Source organism: Erythrolamprus reginae, chromosome 4 (assembly GCF_031021105.1).
Source record: "Erythrolamprus reginae isolate rEryReg1 chromosome 4, rEryReg1.hap1, whole genome shotgun sequence".
NCBI classification, from domain to species: Eukaryota; Metazoa; Chordata; class Lepidosauria; order Squamata; family Dipsadidae; genus Erythrolamprus; species Erythrolamprus reginae.
The window spans coordinates 92015179-92035423 of NC_091953.1; the positions used below are offsets into that span (position 1 = coordinate 92015179).

The following is a 20245-nucleotide window of genomic DNA, read 5'->3' on the forward strand; positions in this document are numbered from 1 at the left end:
TTTGTTTGTTTGCACTTAGCAGTGGAAAGCAGAACAGAGAATGATGCATAGAGCTTTAAGAATACAAAGCTGTAGAAGTTAATGATAGTGTGAAAAATAATATGCAGGGTTTAAAATAGCTTATGTAGAAGATGGGGATTTAAATAGGATTAGAGGCAAGATCAAAGACAAATAGGGAGGGAGTAAAGGCAAAGGATGAGGGGGGAAAATCTACTATATTTTTCAGAGCATAAGACACACCGTAGTATAAGATGCACCTTAGTTTTGGGGGAGGAAAACAAGAAAAAAAAGGCCTCTCCCTCCCAGCAATTTGCCAAACAAATTAATATGGCTTTAAACTTCATGTGGCTTCCTGGAACTATTTTCTGCTATTTAAAAGAAGATACAATAGCACTGGGCCTTTTCAAATCAAGCATTTATTTGTTTTAAAAAATTCTCATTTTGTTAAGTTAATAATAAAGTTAAAATAATTTTAAAAATAAATCTAATAATTTGAATATTCTATAGGCATGTGTAGTTATTGACTTACCTCCTTGCAGCCAGTTTCAGCACAGTCTGATCCCTCTAGCAATTTGTCACCGTGCAACTTTAGTTTCACTTTCATTTTGGCACGTCCGGACATCTTCATGACGTCAAAGCTCCGCCCATGGAATTCCCTATTGGGATTCCCCACCTCCTTTCCAGCCTCTAGATCGGCCGAAAACGACGACGCCGATCGCAAAAACGGCGCTCCGCCGAGCGGCACCGCCCGGCTGTAACCTTCTAAAACAGCCGGGCGCTTCTCGGTGGCCTTCGGAACCCAAACCCGAACTTCCGGGTTCGGGAGAACGCCGAGAAGCCCCCCGGCTGTTTCACAAGGTGACAGCCGGGCGGCGGCGGCCAGCGGAGCGCCATTTTGTGGGTTTCGTAAGCCGAAAAAAGTTCGTAAGAAGAGGCAAAAAATTTACGAACCCCGGGTTCGTATCACGAGTTGTTCGTATCACGAGGTACGACTGTATTATGTGACTGGTTTATTTACTAAAAACAACCATACGTACAGTATAATCTGTCTTGTGATTTAAGGAAACAATTCTTTAGTAACTGAAGTAATATTGATAAATGAGTACAAGCAATATCTTAGAACAAGGTGGGAAACCATGATATTTATGACTTGTTAACTTGAACTCCCAGAATTCCTGAGCCAGCATGCTGGGAGTAGAAGTCCACAAGTCAAAGTTCTACACCCCATCTTAGAGAAATCAGCAGCACTCACAATTATATACATACAATGGTACCTCTACTTACGAACTTAATTCATTCCTTGACCAGGTTCTTAAGTAGAAATGTTGTAAGAAGAAGCAATTTTTCCCATAGGAATCAATGTAAAAGCAAATAATGTGTGTGATTGGGGAATCCACAGGGAGGGTGGAGGCACTGTTTCCTCCCAGGAGATTCCTAGAAAGCGCCTACGGAGGCTTCTCCCTGCCTTTTCCGGCCCTGTTTCCTCCCAGGGGATTCCTAGAGAGGCCCCACGGAGGCTTCTCCCTGCCTTTTCCAGTTACAGTTTTGGAGGCTCAGGTTTGTAAGTGGAAAATGGTTCTTGAGAAGAGACAAACAAATCTTGAACACCGGTTCTTATCTAGGAAAGTTCGTAAATAGAGGCATTCTTAAGTAGAGATACCACTGTACTTTCCTGATTATGCTGTTTTTCAAGAAGGTCTCTGTCAAATTAATTCAGTATAGCCTGAAGGCTCAATATCGTATGAAGTTAGGAAGGATTCATTCCAAAGAAAACAAATCTCTTTTTAGCTATTTTTACTTTACTGCAGGAGTGGGGAACTATGACTCTTTTATGACTTGTGGACTTCAACTCCCAGAATTCTTGAGCCAAGCGAGCTCAGGAATTATGGAGTTGAAGTCTACAAGTCATAAAAAGCAGCCATCTCTGCTTTATTGGTTAAAAGGAAGTATGTAGACAGCTTGATAAATAGAAAAGACCTGGCTGTGCTTGGGGATTGTTGCAGAAGTACTTTCATTATGTTCATACAGTAAATACACCCATGGATACTTACTTTTGTTTACTGTCTGGAATTTATTTATAAATAAACATATTATAAAACTTATTTATAAATAAACATCTGTTACAATGTCCTACATGTCAATGACTACTTCAGCTTCAACCACAAAAAATACTCAAGTACATAATAGATACAAACTGCACGAAATTTGATTGCAGAAAATACAGCTTCAGTAACAAAGTTGTAAATTCCTAGAATGCTCTACCAGATTCTGTATTTTCTTCCTCAAACCCCCAAAACTTTACCCTTAGATCGTCTACTGTCAACCTCACCCCATTTCTAAGAGGTCTTTAGGGGTGTGCATAAATGTACCTATGCGCCTACCATCCCAGTGTATGTCCATGAATGTCTCTGAATGTCTCTGAAATCCATGGTCTTTCTTGAAGATCTTTCTCCATCCATTTAATTAAAAGAACAATTAATTTTACGCAGTTGCCATGAGTCTTTCATGTTATTCTCAAATAACTAAAAATAAGAGATCAACATTCCTCCTTTTGAATTACTAATTTTCAAATTTTTGTGTCACTTCAAAGCTATAGATTTAAATATTCAGGTATGAGTAATGTGCAGAAAATGACAAATGAATTTCATACCTATTGTCAGCAATCATTTTAGTATTATGCTACTCTATTCCAAAATGGCTGCAAGTATAATATGCAAGTAGATTTATAGGAAGTTTTCTTGACAACAAAAATAGAATTACATAAATTGCAACGGTGGCAAAAACTGTGACCATTGACAAATACCTCTAGGAAATTAAATACCGGTTTACTTCTACTCAATGAAGTGGAAACACTCTCAAAACTTTTTCTATACTTTGTGCAGTGATAAAAAGGTAATAATATAGACAGTCACTTATGCTTTGCTTTTTACCTTACCCGAATAACCTGTACTAAATATTCAATTGTTCCAGCTTTATATTTAAATAAATTATCAGTCTTCCATAGGCAGAACAGAGTTTTCTCAAAACTCATTATGGACCTGGAAATAATTGTGACCTTCTTACTTTCCAAATAGCAACTCAGACGTTTAGAGCCTTGATATAAAAATATATACCAATTTTTTAATGTGCCAGAAAATCCTGACTTCTGGCAGCAGTAATTTAATTATAGCTCTCTAATTGTAAGCTCTGCCCAATTATGAACAGTATCTCTAAAGAGAAAACTCAAACAAAACTCTTGATAGGTAAAAAGTATCCAGAAAGTTAGAACTGACATGAAGTAGTCCTTGATGTATTATTCCAACTTGTATCAATCAATATCCATTCGTTTCCTCTTAATAATGAGCAATATTAAGTAGAAGTAGGTAAATGAATGAAAGAACATAGCACAAAAGTAACAGTAATTGAATCCTAATTTAGATTAGGATTGTATGTTACATTATTTTTCATATCATATCCTGCATCTTGTGTTCAGTGTAATATGAAAAGAAACGCCTGAAGTACAAGATATTGAACCAGACAAAATAAGTTCCATTCTAAGATAACATATAGTGCATTGGTCAAAATAACCTTGTACATTGATACAAACTCATCTTCCTTAATACTATTATTATCCATTCTTTTTTCTATGTAAGATTGTAATCCCATTTTAAGGAGCATATAATTTTAATACAATTTTTAAAATGTTTGTTTGCTTTGCTGTCATAAATTGCAATCCACAGACTTAAAAATTAAGATAATTGGTCCCCACATATTCCAATAAAACTCTATTCTCGTTATATGCTGGCTGTACAGTTGTAGTACATCATTCCTTCTACTTGCTTTTCATGGTCGACAAGATAATATTAATGGAACTATACAGACTTTAACATAATCCCCCTATACTTTGTCCAACAAAGGATCATTTTCTAATTATAGTCCATGTTTATAATTGATTTCTTTTATATTTACTTTAAAATACATACATTCTGTGTATGTAAATGATTTTGTGGGTTTTTTTTGTTTTGCCTGATCCCAGTAGGTAGAAAACAAGTGATTCAGTGCCTTCTACTGGTAAAGTCATTGTAAAACCACACAAAGATATACTAAAATAGTCACTCTCATCCATTTGGGAGATAAGGTCATTGAACCTCTGACTTCTGATAACAGCTGTCTTTTAGGGCTTCAATAGATTGTCAGTAACTTCTAAGAAATGAAATATTCAAATGCTTTCTTTGGCACAGTGCTTCTTCATTTAGTTGATGGTGGAATTCTAGGAGCTGAAGTCCATATATTTTAAAATTGGCAAGTTTGAAAAAAGTGGTGGGCTGCCACCGGCTTGCCTCAGATTGGGTGAATCAGTAGTGGCAGTGGCGGGAGGATCCGCCCACCTGCCCAGACATCATCCAAAATGCTCTGCTCATACACAGAATAGCGCCAGCGGACTCACCCCGCTGGCGGCGTTTGCAGGAGGGTCAGAGAGACACCGGACTCCTGGCGGCCGCCATCTTGGATCTCGGCTGAAGTCTCGCAAGGCGAGACTTCGGCCGAGAGTCAGGCCAATCGTGGCCTGACTGCTGACGTGTCCGGCCGGGGCTTGCCGGCCCTATTTAAGGGCGCGCAGGCCCGGGGCTAAGCCTGTCGCCCGGACTTCGTCAGGAGAGCAGACACTCGGCTGTCTGCTCTTGGAGCCTTTTACGGCGGCCACGTGGTGACGGCCGTCAATTTAGAAGCCTCGTCGGAGGCTTGGGGGTCAGCGGCTCGTTGTGAGCACCTGGTGAAAGCCCTCTTCACCCATCCGAGGCCTGCGGTCTGCCTCTGTTCCATACGAAGCTCGCAGGCAGCAACCGTGCTTCAGCTGGTGTCCGGCGTGAGGCCCCCCCTATTAACTTATCCCCTCGGGTCGGGGGGATCGCTAGGTGCTGCGGAGGGCGCTTTGTGTGTGTGTGTGTGTGGGGTAATCGGTCGCGCGCTTCCCCCCTTGGCGACTTGGCTCAAATAAGCCCGTAACGTCGGCTTGCGGTCGCCATTTTGGGCGGCCTCATGGCGCGGCGGCCTTGTGGGACCTGGCTAGGGCTCCCGGTGGGGGAGCGATCGTTTTTTCCCCTTGGGGGAGCGAGGAGGGCGGCAGGGGTCAGTTTGGGCTCCTTTTCGATAAGTAGCAGCCCTACTACTACTCCCCTGCTTTCCTGGGCAGCGGTCTTCATTTTCTTTTGGGGCCGGGGCCTTTTTGGCTTTGGCTCCTGGTTCAAAAATAGAAAAGACACACACCTGAAATGAAATTAAATAAATAAATTCATTCATACATACATACATACATACATACATACATACATACATACATACATACATAAATAATAAAAAACAAAACAACCCCCCCCCCAAATCGGGATTGGATACTGTAGCCTGGAGGTTAATTCTCTGCCTTGCAAGGCAGAGGTTGCAGGTTCAAGTCCCAGTGCGGGTATGGCCAGTTGATAAGGCCAAAATAAGGTCGAAATAGGTCTATCCTAGTGGTTGTCCAGCCCGGGCAGGTGGCAGCCTTGCCAGGCCCCGTGGGACTGGGCATACCCTGGGTGCCTTATACACCTTTCGGGGCAGTTGAGGTCGCAACACATTCGACCTCCATTGCACTCCTTTCTTGGCCCGGGCAGGCCTTTGTCCCGCCGGGTTCGGGGGTGAGTGATATGGTTTAGGGTCTCCGGCGGGCACCTGTAATCAGGTGTAGTCCCCACCGGCTACGGCTGCCCTCCCTCGGGCTCCTGCGACGGCTTTTTCGTTGAGGCCCGGGGTATCTAGGGCAGGATGTTGGACCCTACCAGCTTCGGCTGCTATGGCTCTGGCCCCAGTGATGGCTTACCCGTCGGGGCCTGGGGTGTTTAGTTTAGGAGCCTTTACGGTTTGGGCCGTCCCCAGTTTGGGGCTCCCATGCCGCTCTCGTTTGTCCTAGGCCTAAGACAGGGAAGGACAAGAAGGGTGGGGGTCAGGCGAAGCAGCCCCCGCCTGCTGGGCGTACTGGGCCCCAGTACAATTAATCTTGTTGTTCTTAAGGGTTGGTTTAAAAAACTACCACCCTCGCGAGAGAGCGGACGCTCTTCTGCTAGGTTTCCTGAGGGGTTTTAGGATCCCTTACAGGGGGGTTAGGAAGGCCTTCGTGTTTGACAACCTTAGGCCGGTTGTGGGGCATGAAGACATTGTTAGGGGTAAAATAAAGAAGGAGACCCGAACAGGCGAGTGGTGAATGTTGTGGATTCACCACTTGTCTTTTCCAAAGGGGAGTCAGTGAATGATTTCATTCCTGACGAACTTGTTCAGTCCGGTACGCATCCTTTGATGTGGCCGCGGCCATAGTTAGGAAGTGTGGGGTCGGAGCCCTTGTGGGTAAATGCGACATTAAGTCTGCATTCCGGCTTCGAGCTCTTGGGCTTCCACTTTGAGGGTGGTTTCTATGTAGACAGGGCTTTACCTATGGGTTGCTCTGTCTCATGTTCTCTTTTGAGAGCTTTAGCACCTTCTTGGAGTGGGCGCTCAGGAGGAGCAGTGGTCTTGGTTCGGTCGTTCACTACCGTGATGAGGTCTTGATGGCGGGGCCTGCGCATTCAGAGCGATGTTTTGCTCAGATGCAGGACTTCAAAGCCCTTTGTGCTCAGTTGGGGATGCCTCTAGCCCCTGAGAAGGCCGAGGGCCCAGCCACCAAGATTACCTCCCTTGGTATTGAATTGGACTTAGAGGAGCAATCTTCTAGATTGCCCCTAGATAAGTTAGTCAAGATCCGGGCTACGTTTGATCTTGTGTTGGGCTGCAGGAAGGTCACTCTTAGGCAGCTGCAGGAATTAGCGGGGATTTTGAATTTTGCCTGTCGGGTCGTGGTGCCTGGACGGGTTTTTTCCCTGAGGTTGTATAGTGCAATGTAGGGGCTACGTTTGCCCCGTCATCGTACCCGCTTATGCGCCGGGGTCAGGGCTGACCTCTGCGTTTGGTGGGACTTTTTAGAGCGTTTTAATGGGTTGTCATTTTGGAGGCACGAGCTTGTTTTGGAAGCTGAGTTGCAGTTGTGTTCGGATGCTGCGGGGACTTGTGGCTTTGGGGTTGTGTTAGGTGACCAGTGGTGCTGGTCTGTCTGGCCTCCGGAACGGAGGGCCTCCCCCCTGGTAAGGACTTGACCTTTTAGAGCTCTTTCCCTTGGTAGTGGCCTTAGAGCCTTGGGTGGAGCAGTTCAGGGACAAGACTGTGCACTTTTGGTGCGGCAACTTGGCAGTGGTCCATGTTGTGAATGCCCTGTCCTCTAAGAGCGACGGGGTCATGCGGCTTGTCTGCCATTTTGTGCACAGGGCCTTGTCTCTGAACGCTTTGTTTTTGGCTAGACATGTCCCTGGGTTGGATAACGGGATTGCTGTTGCCTGTACCGTGGTCAGTTGTCCAGGTTTTGGACCCTGGCCCCGGGGGCACGTGCATCGCCTGAGGCTTTTCCCGACCCCCTTGGAGCCTGGGTGGGCTCCTGGGAGAGTAGAAGCCTGCTGGGCTATGGCCCTCTCTGGGGTGCCTGGCACTCTGGGGGCTTAGCAGCTGGCAGGTAAAGAGTTTGGGGATTTCAGGCGGGATAAGGGTTACCCCTATGGTTGGCCTGCCCCAGTTGTATACCTGGCCATATTCTGCGTCCAGCTTAGGCAGCGTGGCCTTTCAGTTAGGACTATTAGGTCCAGGTTAGCCGGCCTCACCTTTCGGTCCAAGGCGGGGGGGTTTACTGAATTTTTCTGGTGTCTTCCGCATTCGGAAGATGTGGGCGGGCTGGGAGAGGAGTCTCCTCCGATGTCCGTCGGGCCCTGATGGTGCAGCAGCTGTCGCTGATTAATCAGGCTTTGGACGGTCTGTGTGTCTCTCTGTACGAGGCCCGTCCTTTTAGGGCAGTGGCTTGTGTCGAGTTTGGTGGGGCCCTATGGGTTAGCAAGGCCAGGGCCGTATCGCAGGCTGACGAGTCACTCCGTGCCTTTCATTTCATCCCTTTAGTCTAGCTGGGTTCTAGTTTCCAGGTTTTTTTTGGACAGTCCGGAATCGATCCCGCCGGCTATGGAACGCTCGTTCCGTATCGGCGCTGCCACTAGCACGGAATTATGGTTTCTCGATACAGAGGATTCGGGGAAGCCGTCCGTTGGCAGTCAGCGGCCTGTTTTTAGGGTACGAACGGCCGGCTGAGGGTCTGGGGTGAGTGTTAGGCCAGGTTTACCTTTTAGCCCTCTTCTATGCAACCCGGTCAGGACGAGACCGACGGTGTTGCTCTGGGGTCATGGAGTGTTTTTGGGATGGCCACTTAGCAACCAGTACCGCCGGGGGGGACCCAACTGTCGGCGGCAGATGGGTCGTTGTCGTCTGGCTGGGGGAGAAGGGGTGTGCGGTGGGAAAGGTGTTTCTGCCGCTATGGCTGGGAGGGCGGCATTTCATTGCTGCGCCCAGTTGGTGCTGGGAGGGCGGCATCCCATTGCTGCGCCCAGTTGGTGTTGGGTGGCGGCATCCCATTGCTGCGCCCAGATGTGTGCTGGGAGGGCGGCATCCCATTGCTGCGCCCAGTTGGTGCTGGGTGGGCGGCATCCCATTGCTGCGCCCAGATAGTGCTGGGAGGGCGGCATCCCATTGCTGCGCCCAGATGGTGCTGGGAGGGCGGCATTCCATTGCTGCGCCCAGTGGGTGCTGGGAGGGCGGTATCCCATTGCTGCGCCCAGTTGGTGCTGGGAGGGCGGCATCCCATTGCTGCGCCCAGTTGGTGCTGGGGGCGGTATCCCATTGCTGCACCCAGTGGGTGTTGGGGGCGGCATCCCATTGCTGCGCCCAGATGTGTGCTGGGAGGGCGGCATCCCATTGCTGCACCCAGATAGTGCTGGGAGGGCGGCATCCCTTGCTGCGCCCAGATGGTACTGGGAGGGCGGCATCCCATTGCTGCGCCCAGATGGTGCTGGGAGGGCAGCATTCCATTGCTGCGCCCAGTCGGTGCTGGGAGGGCGGCATCCCATTGCTGCGCCCAGATGGTCCTGGGAGGGCGGCATCCCTTTGCTGCGCCCAGGTCGTGGGTCTTGCACCTCGGTGGCAAGGACCTGTGTGGGCCTGGGGGTGTCCTTTGGATCCGTCAGGCTCGCGAAGACCTGCGGTGGCTTCGCACTGTGGGGCCCACCACGCAAGTGGTGTGGTCTGTATCCTCCCGAGGATCACCTGGTGGGACGCCATTTCCCTTAGGGCCCTTCACCGGGTTAGATGTGGAGTCATTAAGGCCCTGGGTATGGTAGTCAGAGAGTTGGGTGGGGTGGTAGTGGCCCATCCCCTCATCACCATAGATCAGCTGTGGCTTTACCTGGCTGCTGGTCTTCCTCTGTCAGAACAGAGGAACACCATTTTTCTTACAGGACCTGCAGGGGTCTCCGCGGGAGCTGGCGCAGTTAGAGGGGGGAGTCGGGGGGCCAAGATAGAGATCTGACCCCCGCTCCGTGGCAGGTTAGGGGCGGAAAACTGGGTGGTGGTTTAGCAACTGCATGTTCTCCGTTGGGCATCTTTGGGGATGATTGACAGGTTCTCTCCAAGCTTGTGGTGGAAGCGACCTGAGCAGTTGGGGGGAACCTGTCTTTGGGTCCCGCACCTTTAAGTCCCCTGTTAGGGGTTAGCCGGCGGGACCCCCCTCATGCAAGTGCATGGCAGGGTCTCAGGTGAGGGAGGGGTCCATCACCTGGACTAGCATGGAGCTACGCCCATAAGTTGCCCAGGAAGTTTATCTGACGTCATTTTCCGCCCCGGAAGCAATTGTTTGACCCTGCAGGTCCATTGTGGGGTCATAGTTAGGTATGTTAATTTATGCTAATTTAGTTGAATAAATTATGCTAATTTATGTTAATAAAAATGACCCAGTTTAAATCCAGCTCTTGTGTCCGTGTCGTTACTCCGTCTCTTCTGCAAAGCTCTGTGCAAGCATTGTGCACACACCTGCGTAATCCCATTTCCATACCGGTAGCAATGTTAAGTGAAAATCACTACTGATCTAAAATATTTGTGTATGTACCATGTTAATTATATCCATTATTAATCTGAACACATGCTTTGTCACAGCATCTTTATGTATCCTAAAGGGAGAAGGAAATGTCATTTAAATGTGTCCTTATCAGTATGTATTTAATGGATATACCAGTGATCATTACGTATTTAATGGATATGCCAGTGATGGCGAACCTTTTTTGGCTCATGTTGGCACATGCCCACACTCATAATGCAATGCCCTCCATCCATGCATATGCACAACCCCCACACTCTCCCCCCTGCACATGCGCAACCTCCCTGCGCTGCCGTCCTGCACATGTGCACAGACTTCGGTGAAGTAAGTAGTAGGGAAGCTCCACTTCCGTTTCACTGCTGAACTTCCGGTTGGCCTGTTGGGCTGTTTTTCGCGTTGGGCTTTCCTGAAGACTGGGGAGAGCAAAAATAGCTGAAGAGAAGGCCGAAAATCAGCTGGCCAGCACGCACATGTGCACTGGAGTTAAAATAGGGCAAAATTTTGCGTGCCTTCAGATATGGCTCCATGTGCCACCATACATGTCATAGGTTTGCTATCACTGGGATATACTGTGTATTGTTAAATTGATGCATTTTAGGGATTCTGAATTGATGTAAAAGAAGTGTAAGGCGTATCTGTAATATATCTTCTTTTCAGTTTTCATGTGTTTTTGATACACCTAAAAATAAGGAAGACTTTCAGTCACATCATTGTGGCCTCCATCTTTTCTTTTTAACTATTTACTACAGACCCCCAATTAAGGCATTTTTGGGATTTTCTAGAAGTTTGATGCCAAAAACCCTATTGTGTTTGTTGGGGACAATATGCTGATTCTGTAAACCGCTTAGAGAAGACTGTAAATCCCTCTCTAAGTACTATTGCTATTCATATCAATGATACAATATGCCGGTTGTATTCCTTGCTGTTATAAAAGAGTAAGGTCTAATAATGATACATCTTGGTTGATTAATTTATATCAAATAGTATAAAAATAAGTTAGCTAAGCATAAAATTAAAATAGTCATTCTTAATCTCGCAGCATCTTGCATTTTATAATCAGTACTGTATATCCAAATTGAAATTAAGTAAGTGTGTCTAATTCATATCCTCTATCAGATATATGGTGCAGTTACATCTATTTCTTTCTGACAAATGTTGTAACTGAGGGCGGTTAATGGGAAAAATGTTTAAATAAAAGTAAACCAAAATAGCAAAAATAAAAAATGAATTCAATAAATAAAACAGGAGAAAAATATATTTGTGTGGTTAATTTATATTCGTTAAATTGGGTGGCAATTAATTTTCCCAAAGAGCCACATGATAAAGTGGGACTATTGTAGAGGGCTGAATCAATAGGCTGAACTTCTGCTGCCAACATGTGTTGAGTGAGAAGGGAGCATAGAGGGAGGGAGCGCAGAGCTTCGCCTCACCTGAGCTAAGTTGCTGCTCTTCTGCCATAGGTGGAAAAAGCTCTTTCTCCCACCAGTCAGTTAAAAGAGTGCACACAGTTTCCTCTTTCGCCCTCTGAAGTGCATTTACTGTATTTACATTTTATTTTCTAACTTTCAATTGACCTTACACAGTCCAGACAGGGACAGCCAAGAGCCAGATGTGGCCTGGTGCCGTAAAATGCCCAGGTTTGTCTTAAATAAAATAGTAACATCAACAACAATAATGCCACAACTTCTATCCGTGCATATTTGTCTGTCTGTTGTGACTGCTAGGCTTCCCCATCTTCTATTATTAATAGCAAAAAGATAAGGGCCAACATCTCCAGATAATTATATGAAATATTCATTTTCATACTAAATAAGCATAGTAGTAAAGGTAACAGTTTATTAAATCTAAATACGAGATTTTTTATTTTTTATTTTTATCTCTGATTGTGATCTCCTGAATGCTTTTCTAACCACAAAGATGATTATTATTATTATTATTATTATTATTATTATTATTATTATTATTATTATTATTTAGACTTGTATTCCGCCCTTCTCCGAGGGCTTATACTAACATTTGCCAATTATATTCAATGTTAAAATTCAAGAAATTCTTAACGTTACAGCACTTCTGTGACATCATAATCAGAAGCATTCAGTGTGGACATTTGTGTATCTGACCACAGTGTGTTTGACGGGGTGAAATGCTTCCGGTTCGCTTGTGCCTGACAGTCGTTGGAGGGCCAATAGCGGAGGTAGTGCAAGGCTCTATCCACCCGCCTGGATGCTGCCATTTGGGTTCTTTTACCCTCTGGCATGCACAGAATGTTTTGCGTATGCACGGAGGGTAAAATAACTCAAATGGTAACATCTGGGTGGGTGGCGGAGCATCGCTCTGCCTTCACGAATGGCTCTCTGATGATCGATGGACTCAAGTGAACTGGGACCATTTTACCCCCGGTGTCTATACCAGCTCAATAACCATGTATTAAATCTGTATGGAAAAAGCCAAAGCTAATATGTACTAATTGATAAGACCTAACTAGCAATCATGTGCCTGTACAATAAAAACTACATTTAATTAAGTTTCATATTAACATTTGTTTGTTGTAGCTGAAGATTGGAGATCTTCATGGTCCTATTGAAACTTTTAGGTTTTGACACTGGCTTGTTCAATAGTGTTTTGAACAGAATCTATACATTTCTAGGAAAGTGATTTGAAATGAATATGTAAAAAAAATAGACTTTATTGTTTCTACATTACATAGCCTTTATTCTTTAAGATAAATTATGTCACTATGGAAAATTCTTTTTATCCTATACTCATATTTACTTTGATCTCTCTTGCCTTTAAAGCTCTGTGCTTTAAATACATGTTAAAATGTGTGCCTTCAAGTTAGCATTAGCTCTCCACAATTGCCTAGATAGATTCCTGCTGTTTTCTTGACAAATATGTTCCAAAGTGGCTTGCCATAGCTTTCTTCCTACTGTAGATTTGGGAATGACTGGACCAACATCACTCAGCTTGCTTTGTACTTAGAATACACAGTCTCCTGTTTCTTCTCTAGTATTTAGTTTCTAGTCTAGTATCTGTAATCCTAAAAATATGGAGCCATAGAATTCTGCTCAGGCCTTGAGGATGAATGTTTTGAACTGGGATTTTAATTGTAGTAAATTGTTTTATTTATGTACACTGCCCAGAGTCTGTCAGTAGTTGGGCGGCTTATAAATCTAATAAAATAAAGAAATAAAATAAACATACCAAATTGTTCTCATTCAAAGCACACAAAATTATTTAACGTATAGTAGATAATTACTACATATCTGGACTGTGAATCCTATAGCATGTGACTGCCTTTATTTGAAGCAAGAAAAGAATTTTGGAAACCAGAGGAAACAGAATCATATATGGTATTCTGAAATTTTGATTGTAATATTCTAAGGAAGAATAGTTTTTTGATGTTATAATCTATATTATAGGAAGAAAAATTTGATTGTCTACAGTATATTAGTTACAAATCAGAAAAATGTATCTTTAAATATTAACACATTTCATTAAAAGACATAAACTCCCAAAAGTTAATGCCTTTTTAAAATGTTAGTTTGAGACAATTTGATTATAGATGTTCATGTGATCATTCTCTGCGGCTTCTAGAGTTTTCCTTTGACAACAACTGTGAAAAATGGAGCATAATTTTTTACTATTTTCATGCAGAAGAAAAATTAAAACTGTCATAATAGGCTTCAAAGACCTTTTCTTGAAACCAAGGAAAGTTCAATCCACTTGAACACCCCATCTCCTCCTCAAAAGGCAGTGGTAAGGTCCCTAGCTGTCATAAATTGCCCATCTCTGGTTTATATTATCTAAAACATTTTCCATAAATCACTCAGTATAGGCTACATTGATTTCTGCAAGATAATAAGTAATTATAGAGAATTCCTGCTGAGTATGGCTTTTCATAATTTCCTTTTCATAATTAATAATTCCCTTTCATAAGTTATCACCAGCAAGTATCTGAAAACTGTGCCATGCTTTGTTCTGAAATTTTATTTATATGATTCTTTTCCCCCCTGCAGTTGCTTGTATTCACCTCACGGAGCTTATGCTCAAAGCAAACTTGCCCTCGTATTATTCAGCTATCAACTGCAACATCTCCTGACGTTAGAAAGGAGCCATGTGACGGTTAATGTTGTAGATCCTGGAGTAGTGAATACAGACCTCTATCAACATGTCTGTGGGGCAGCAAAAATGGTCAAGTGGATGACAAGCTGGCTCCTCTTCAAGGTACTTTGAAATCTGATCTTTTTGTACATTGTTAAGTATGTTTTCTCTGATCTCTAGAATTTAGTGTACTATTTACACTAGTCCTCTATTTTTCTTGGAGTTTTCCTGTGCTGTCAGTGTGAGAACATTTTTATTTATCTGTTTGTTTGTTTGTTTATTTGTTTGTTTTGTCAAGTACATATTGGTAGTATACAAAGATATAATAATATTTATATAGATAATACTAGTAAAAGGACAGGGGACGAAAGGCACACTGTAAGTTATGCCCACCCCTTAATGATCTCTTAGGAATTGGGAGAGGTCAACAGTGGATAGTTTTAGAGTAAAGTTTGGGGGGGATAGGTGATGATACTACAGAGTGGCAGTGAGTTCCAAGCATGAAGTTGAATCCAAAACAATGAGGCTCTATTAGGGACGCACAGATAACAGCAAGTCTCCAATTAATTGCATTCATCCTCCAGCAGCTCAGAGGTATTCCTGACATACTGCTGTAGTAGCTCAAACTATGCAAGGCAGTTTTAACATGGTTTGCATTGTTCCAGTGTTCCTCAAGGGGCCGCTCTAGGAGTGGGAACAAAAAAGGACCATGATTGGCTGTTCTGTTTGGCAGCTGACTATAAAAGAGACCTGTTGATTGGCAGTTATCTCAGAGAGTTTTACTTGTTACCTCAATAAATTCTAAGTTGTTAATAAACATTATGTGTTAGCTCATAACATGGTGTGACCTCAGTTATTGTGCCCAGCCTGGCTCATTTTACAGAGCAGTGGCGATAAAGGTGAGATTAGAACTGAGGCAAAGAAATGAGTCACTAATTGAGAGCTGGTCACTATTAGAGTGGTCATTAGTGCTGAGACATTGCTAGCTAAAGTCTCCACTGACCATTCCTTGCTGATAGGAATGTCGACTCAACATACTTTCACACCCTTCAATATGCCTGCTAAGTTCTGAGTTGTTAATAAACATTATGTGTTAGCTCATAACATGGTGTCGCCTCTGTTATTGCGCACAGCCTGGCTTGTCTTACAGAGTTTGGCTAGCTAGTTTTCTCTTCCCTTTTGAAACTCTGACATTCCTATAGCATCTTTCTCTTTAACGGAGGAAATTTTTATAAAAGACTACTTAGATTTTCAATTAAGTGTGACTAAAACTCAGCACAGATTGTCAACGTCATTATACCTGAGTAAGACAGTTTCTTTGGCTCAGTGCTAGAAAGGCTGTCTGGTACACTAGTAGCTATCAATTAACATTTGCCTCTCACCTTTGATTATATATTCTATCCCTCATTCAAATTAGGAAAAACTTCAGGAACTTTTGTAATTAGACCTGCATCTTAGTCATAAGGGTGTCCAACCTGGAAAACAGGGAAATCAGGGAATCATCAGGGAAATCAGCAGTTCAGGAATTATCAGGGAATTCGTGGGAAAAAAAGGAATAAATCAGGGGGGGGAAACAAATTGTATTAAAATGTTTAAAAGTTGGAAAAATCATTTTTAAAAAACAGATTGCATTGCCTGGCAGAGTCAAGCAAAAATGAACATAACTGTGGCAACAACTTGCTTCCCCAGCTACCGATATTTCTCCACGGCTTAGCCATTTGATATGACTTCATCTACGGCTGTGACTTAACTAGATTGCAAGTTACAGGGATATGTCAGGGAAATATCAGGGGATTTCAAAATACTTCCCCACATGGACAACCTTGCCATGTGAGTGGCAGACAAGTGGGATGACTGAGATGACCTAGAAAATCTGTGCTAGCTATTGGTGAACTCAAGGAGATCCTAGGTTCTAATCCATTCTCACCATCAAAAACTCACTGGATGATTTTGGGCTGCTCATTCACCCTCTGTTTAATCTACTACACAGGGTTGCTTGTGGTGGAGGGAGGGCATAGAAGTATATCCTTTGTAAAATCTAAAATAGAAGTCTAAAATCAGTAGATCCATAAATAAAATCTTTCTGTTTATATTGGTACATCATTTTCTTTAAATAATTAATGTGAAGAGTTTAGTTGCAATAATATCTTATATTGTATTATTATTATTTAATATAATGCAATACTAATAATATTTAATAAGCTTAATGAAATATTTCTCATCATGGTAAAAAATGAATAGCAAAGTTGACCAAATAATTTTCCCCTCCTTTCTTTAAATAAAAAACATGGCTTTTCTGTCTTGACCAATGAAAGGGTAGCTGCAATATGGCCCTTTTGAAGTTGTAATCATAAGTCAGTTGCACCTTCTGTAGTTGTCCATAAGGTATATTTTGACAAATAAAGGATATATCTTCTTGGAAATGCTGTAAATTTGAGAATAAATATTTTTCCTTTTAATAGAACTGTATTTAAATAACAGCACACAGAGAGCTTAATAATATCACCTAATCACTCTGTTTCTCAGGTGTGTGCTTGTATGTTTTTAAAAAGTAATACAATAGAAATGGATTTTGTGTGTGTGTGTGTGTGTGTGTGTGTGTGAAATCTTCTTTAAAAAAACCAAATCCTGTTGCTTTCTGTATTTTGCATTTGGAAATCTTAAAAAAATAGCTTGCCTTACCTGCTGACATTCCTTTTCTTCTGAAATATAAAAGATTTGGTACGTCCTATCAAGCGATTGCAATTGTGCTTCAAGTGTTCTTTGTGCCATTCTGCTTTACCTATGTGCCAGAATAAGCAATTGATTTCATCAAAGGAGATGAAACGATTTATTAAAAACTGTAGTTGCTGCTGTTTATGCTATTTTCTATACTCTTTCTTTCTTCATATTTCCAGTGAAGTACCAGCTATATTGACAGAATAAAACATAGGGATGCAAGTAAACTAAATTAAATCTGCCATACAGGTTCATTTTAAGCACTGTGTCCTCCATGTAATAACTAGGCGCAAGATAAATGCTCATGTTGCCATGAAAATTGCTTCTGTGAGACAAAACATAAATACAGTAGTAAATTTTATAACCTTTGATTTAACTCCCTGAGAACTGTCTTGAACTTCCATCAGAAAAATCCATGACGAGAGACATAATTTATCATGTAGGCACATCAATTGAAAAGAGTCTGTGCCGAGAAATAAATGTTCGTATTGTGATGAGTGCTGTGTTGAGAAAATGGGAGCTGTAGGAAATCTGTCCCACAAGTTTTAGAGAAAAAACTTTAGGAAATATGCTGCTGTCTTGGAATGGAAGTACTTTGGTGAGAGGCAATACAGTTATGGGATTCTTCCAACTTTTTCTTAATTAAGGTACTTTATAAATCACCTGTTGAGTTAACCAGTTCTACTCACCCTGTGTTTTCTTCATGTCAGAAAATCTTCTCTTTTTCTTTCTTTTCCTCATCTGTCTATGTTGTTATATATTTTTAAACAAATGTGAAATACAGATGGAACAAATAAAATGCAGAATGTCAGTGTTCCAAAAAGCATCTAAGAAATAAACTGGAATACAACCTTTGGCCTTCATCCAAATTCCAATTTATTAACAGAGCCATTTTGGTTACCAACTGTAGCCATCCCAGTAATAACTTGCCCTACAGTTCTCCACCCAGGTTAAGTTTTACCCCTTGGCACCACACTGACAAGTTCATCACATGGACCACTCCAGTTCCCTCAATGTCCAGGATCCTCCCATGTATTTCCAGCTTGTGCTGAACAAAGAATTATCTTGAATCTTCTGGAAAGAATTTTTTGTGACTAGTATCTTTCCTTCTCATGCAACTACCCCTTCCCAATTCCCACAGTACTATTCTACATGTGGCAGGCAAAAGTCTATAACTGAAAATGATGGCTTGGGCCTGACATAGATCATGAAACACTTTTATATTGATGCATAGATAAGCGATACACAGATCATCTGCATAAGATTAAGAAGTACCAAAGAATAAGGTGGGAAGGGGCCAAGTGTTGTGGTGACATGGAGTTGCCCATGCTCCGCTGGGGAATCCCGATACCCATGTCACCTGGGGACCCGGTTCAATCAGATCTGGGTCAGAACCACCCTATAGGGTGGGGAAGAAGAGAGACACCATCACGCAACTGGGAGGGGATTGCAAATCCCCCAGAGACCCAACAAAGAGCTCTCTATTGGTGGCATGAGAAAGGCTTATAAAAGCCGACCAAGCCTTGATGGTCATGAACGGACAGACTGATTTGTTTTTTAGAAGGTTGGAAGTCATCTGGAAAGAGGAAATTAAAGAAAAGCACAAGAAAAGAGAGGAGGAAGAACAAAAGTTGAGCCAGTGAGTTATTTTTCTGAAGTTAAATTTGGGGTCTTTAAAAAAATTTTAAATTGGAAACAAAAGGATTGAAAGAACAAAGACGAAGCAGCTATTTAGCACTGAAAGTTATTACTGGAAAAACTTTAAAGAAGGTTGTAACTAAAGCCCAATGTCTGAAAACTTTTAAAATTGAGCATGGAATTAACTTGGATTTAAATATTTGTTCTAACAGAGTTGATTTAAATATATATCAGTGTATTAATTAAGAGGAAAAAGAGACTTGTGGAATCAGTGAGGAGTGCTACCTGCTGGTTGGAGGAACTATTACTGTGGAAGATTTTTGTGGATGCTTATGCGGCTGTTGAGCTTGAACTTGGATTTACACTGGATAGTTTTATCTGTTAAAACTGAACTCTGAATGAACTCCTATTATTATTATTTATTAGATTTATATGCCGCCCCTCTCCGTAGACTCCTATGTACTTGATGCTTAAAGACTAAATCTTAAAGCTCAAATATATACTTTGGTTAACAACAAAAGAAGATGATCACATCAGGCTATGGGATAGATATTTCTAGATAGCTGGACTAACATTACAGATTTGTGAATGGTAATTTTGGTTTTATTTATTTATTTACTTATTTATTTGATTGGAAAAAGTATAGAGAAAGCTATTGAGCGCAGCAAGTAATTTGAAAACATAATCACAAGGAATAAAAAACAAGATGGTAAAGAGGAGATGAAACAAGAAGAGAAAGAACAGGTGGAAGAAGAAGAATATATAGAGAATGATAAAGACAAAAGGGAGGAGAACTTTGAGAATGGACAGACCAATGATTACACTGAATTATGTGATTATTATACTGGGATTAGCAGTAAAAGAATAAGAATAGGGTGAGGATAGAGGTATTGGACATGGCGAACTAGCAGGGGGAAGGGACTAAGGAAAGCTGAAGGAAAACTGATACAACCATTAAATACAAAAAAGAAAAAATAGAGAGGGGAAGAAGTTGAGGGTATACTGTTACAAGAAAGAAAAAGAAGGGGAAGTAGGGACCTAAAGGATGAAAATTTAAAGAACATGGTTGATTGTTATTTGATTATTGGATTACTATTTTATTATTTTATATTGATTACTTTTTTCTTTTCTATACATAATGAATCTTTGGAAATTTGGGGTTTTGAATGATTAGTATCTATTTGAAAATATAGTTGATGATGATAATTAATATTGATATTGTTAGTGAATAAGTTTTTATTTAAAAATTTAAACCTAATACAATTATTTAAAAGTAGTTAATTATAAAATTAAGTGATACTTCTGGTAATTTACAATTATATTATAGATTGGTACAAATTGGATTTGTTGAAATAAATTTAAAATAATATACAGGTACTTGTAACATTAGAAGGGAAGACACAGTATAATGAAAGATGAATGAAAAAAGTTAATGTGTTTGAGTTTTCAATTTGAATGATACTTGCTTTCACCTGTATTGTAAAGGATATTAATCAGATATAAAATATAAAATATATAATATGAATTGATATTTCATTTTTGAAAATAAGTAAATATGGGATCTTTTACGGGCATTTAGTTATAAGAAAATAGAGGTTAAGAAGAATGAATGATGACTAAAGAAGTAAGGAAATGAATGAAGTACAATGGCTTAGATTTATTAAGCAAGACGGAATAACCAGCAGAGAAGTAAGCTATAGCTTTAAAATTTAATTGGAAAATGAAATAATTGGTGTAATCCGGGTGACGAAATTAGATAAAGGAGGTAGCATGAGATTAATGATA

At 41.8% G+C, this 20245-nt stretch overlaps 1 protein-coding gene across 1 annotated transcript in view; it reads left to right on the forward strand.

The window, feature by feature from the left end:
• The window catches only part of LOC139166800 (E3 SUMO-protein ligase ZBED1-like), a 147227-nt gene that overhangs the window by 92866 nt on the left and 34116 nt on the right, over positions 1 to 20245 (forward strand). Inside the window, exon 6 of the mRNA XM_070750885.1 lies at positions 14020 to 14227. Within this exon, the coding sequence (XP_070606986.1) occupies positions 14020 to 14227 (208 nt within the window). The remainder of the gene's footprint in view (positions 1 to 14019; positions 14228 to 20245) is intronic.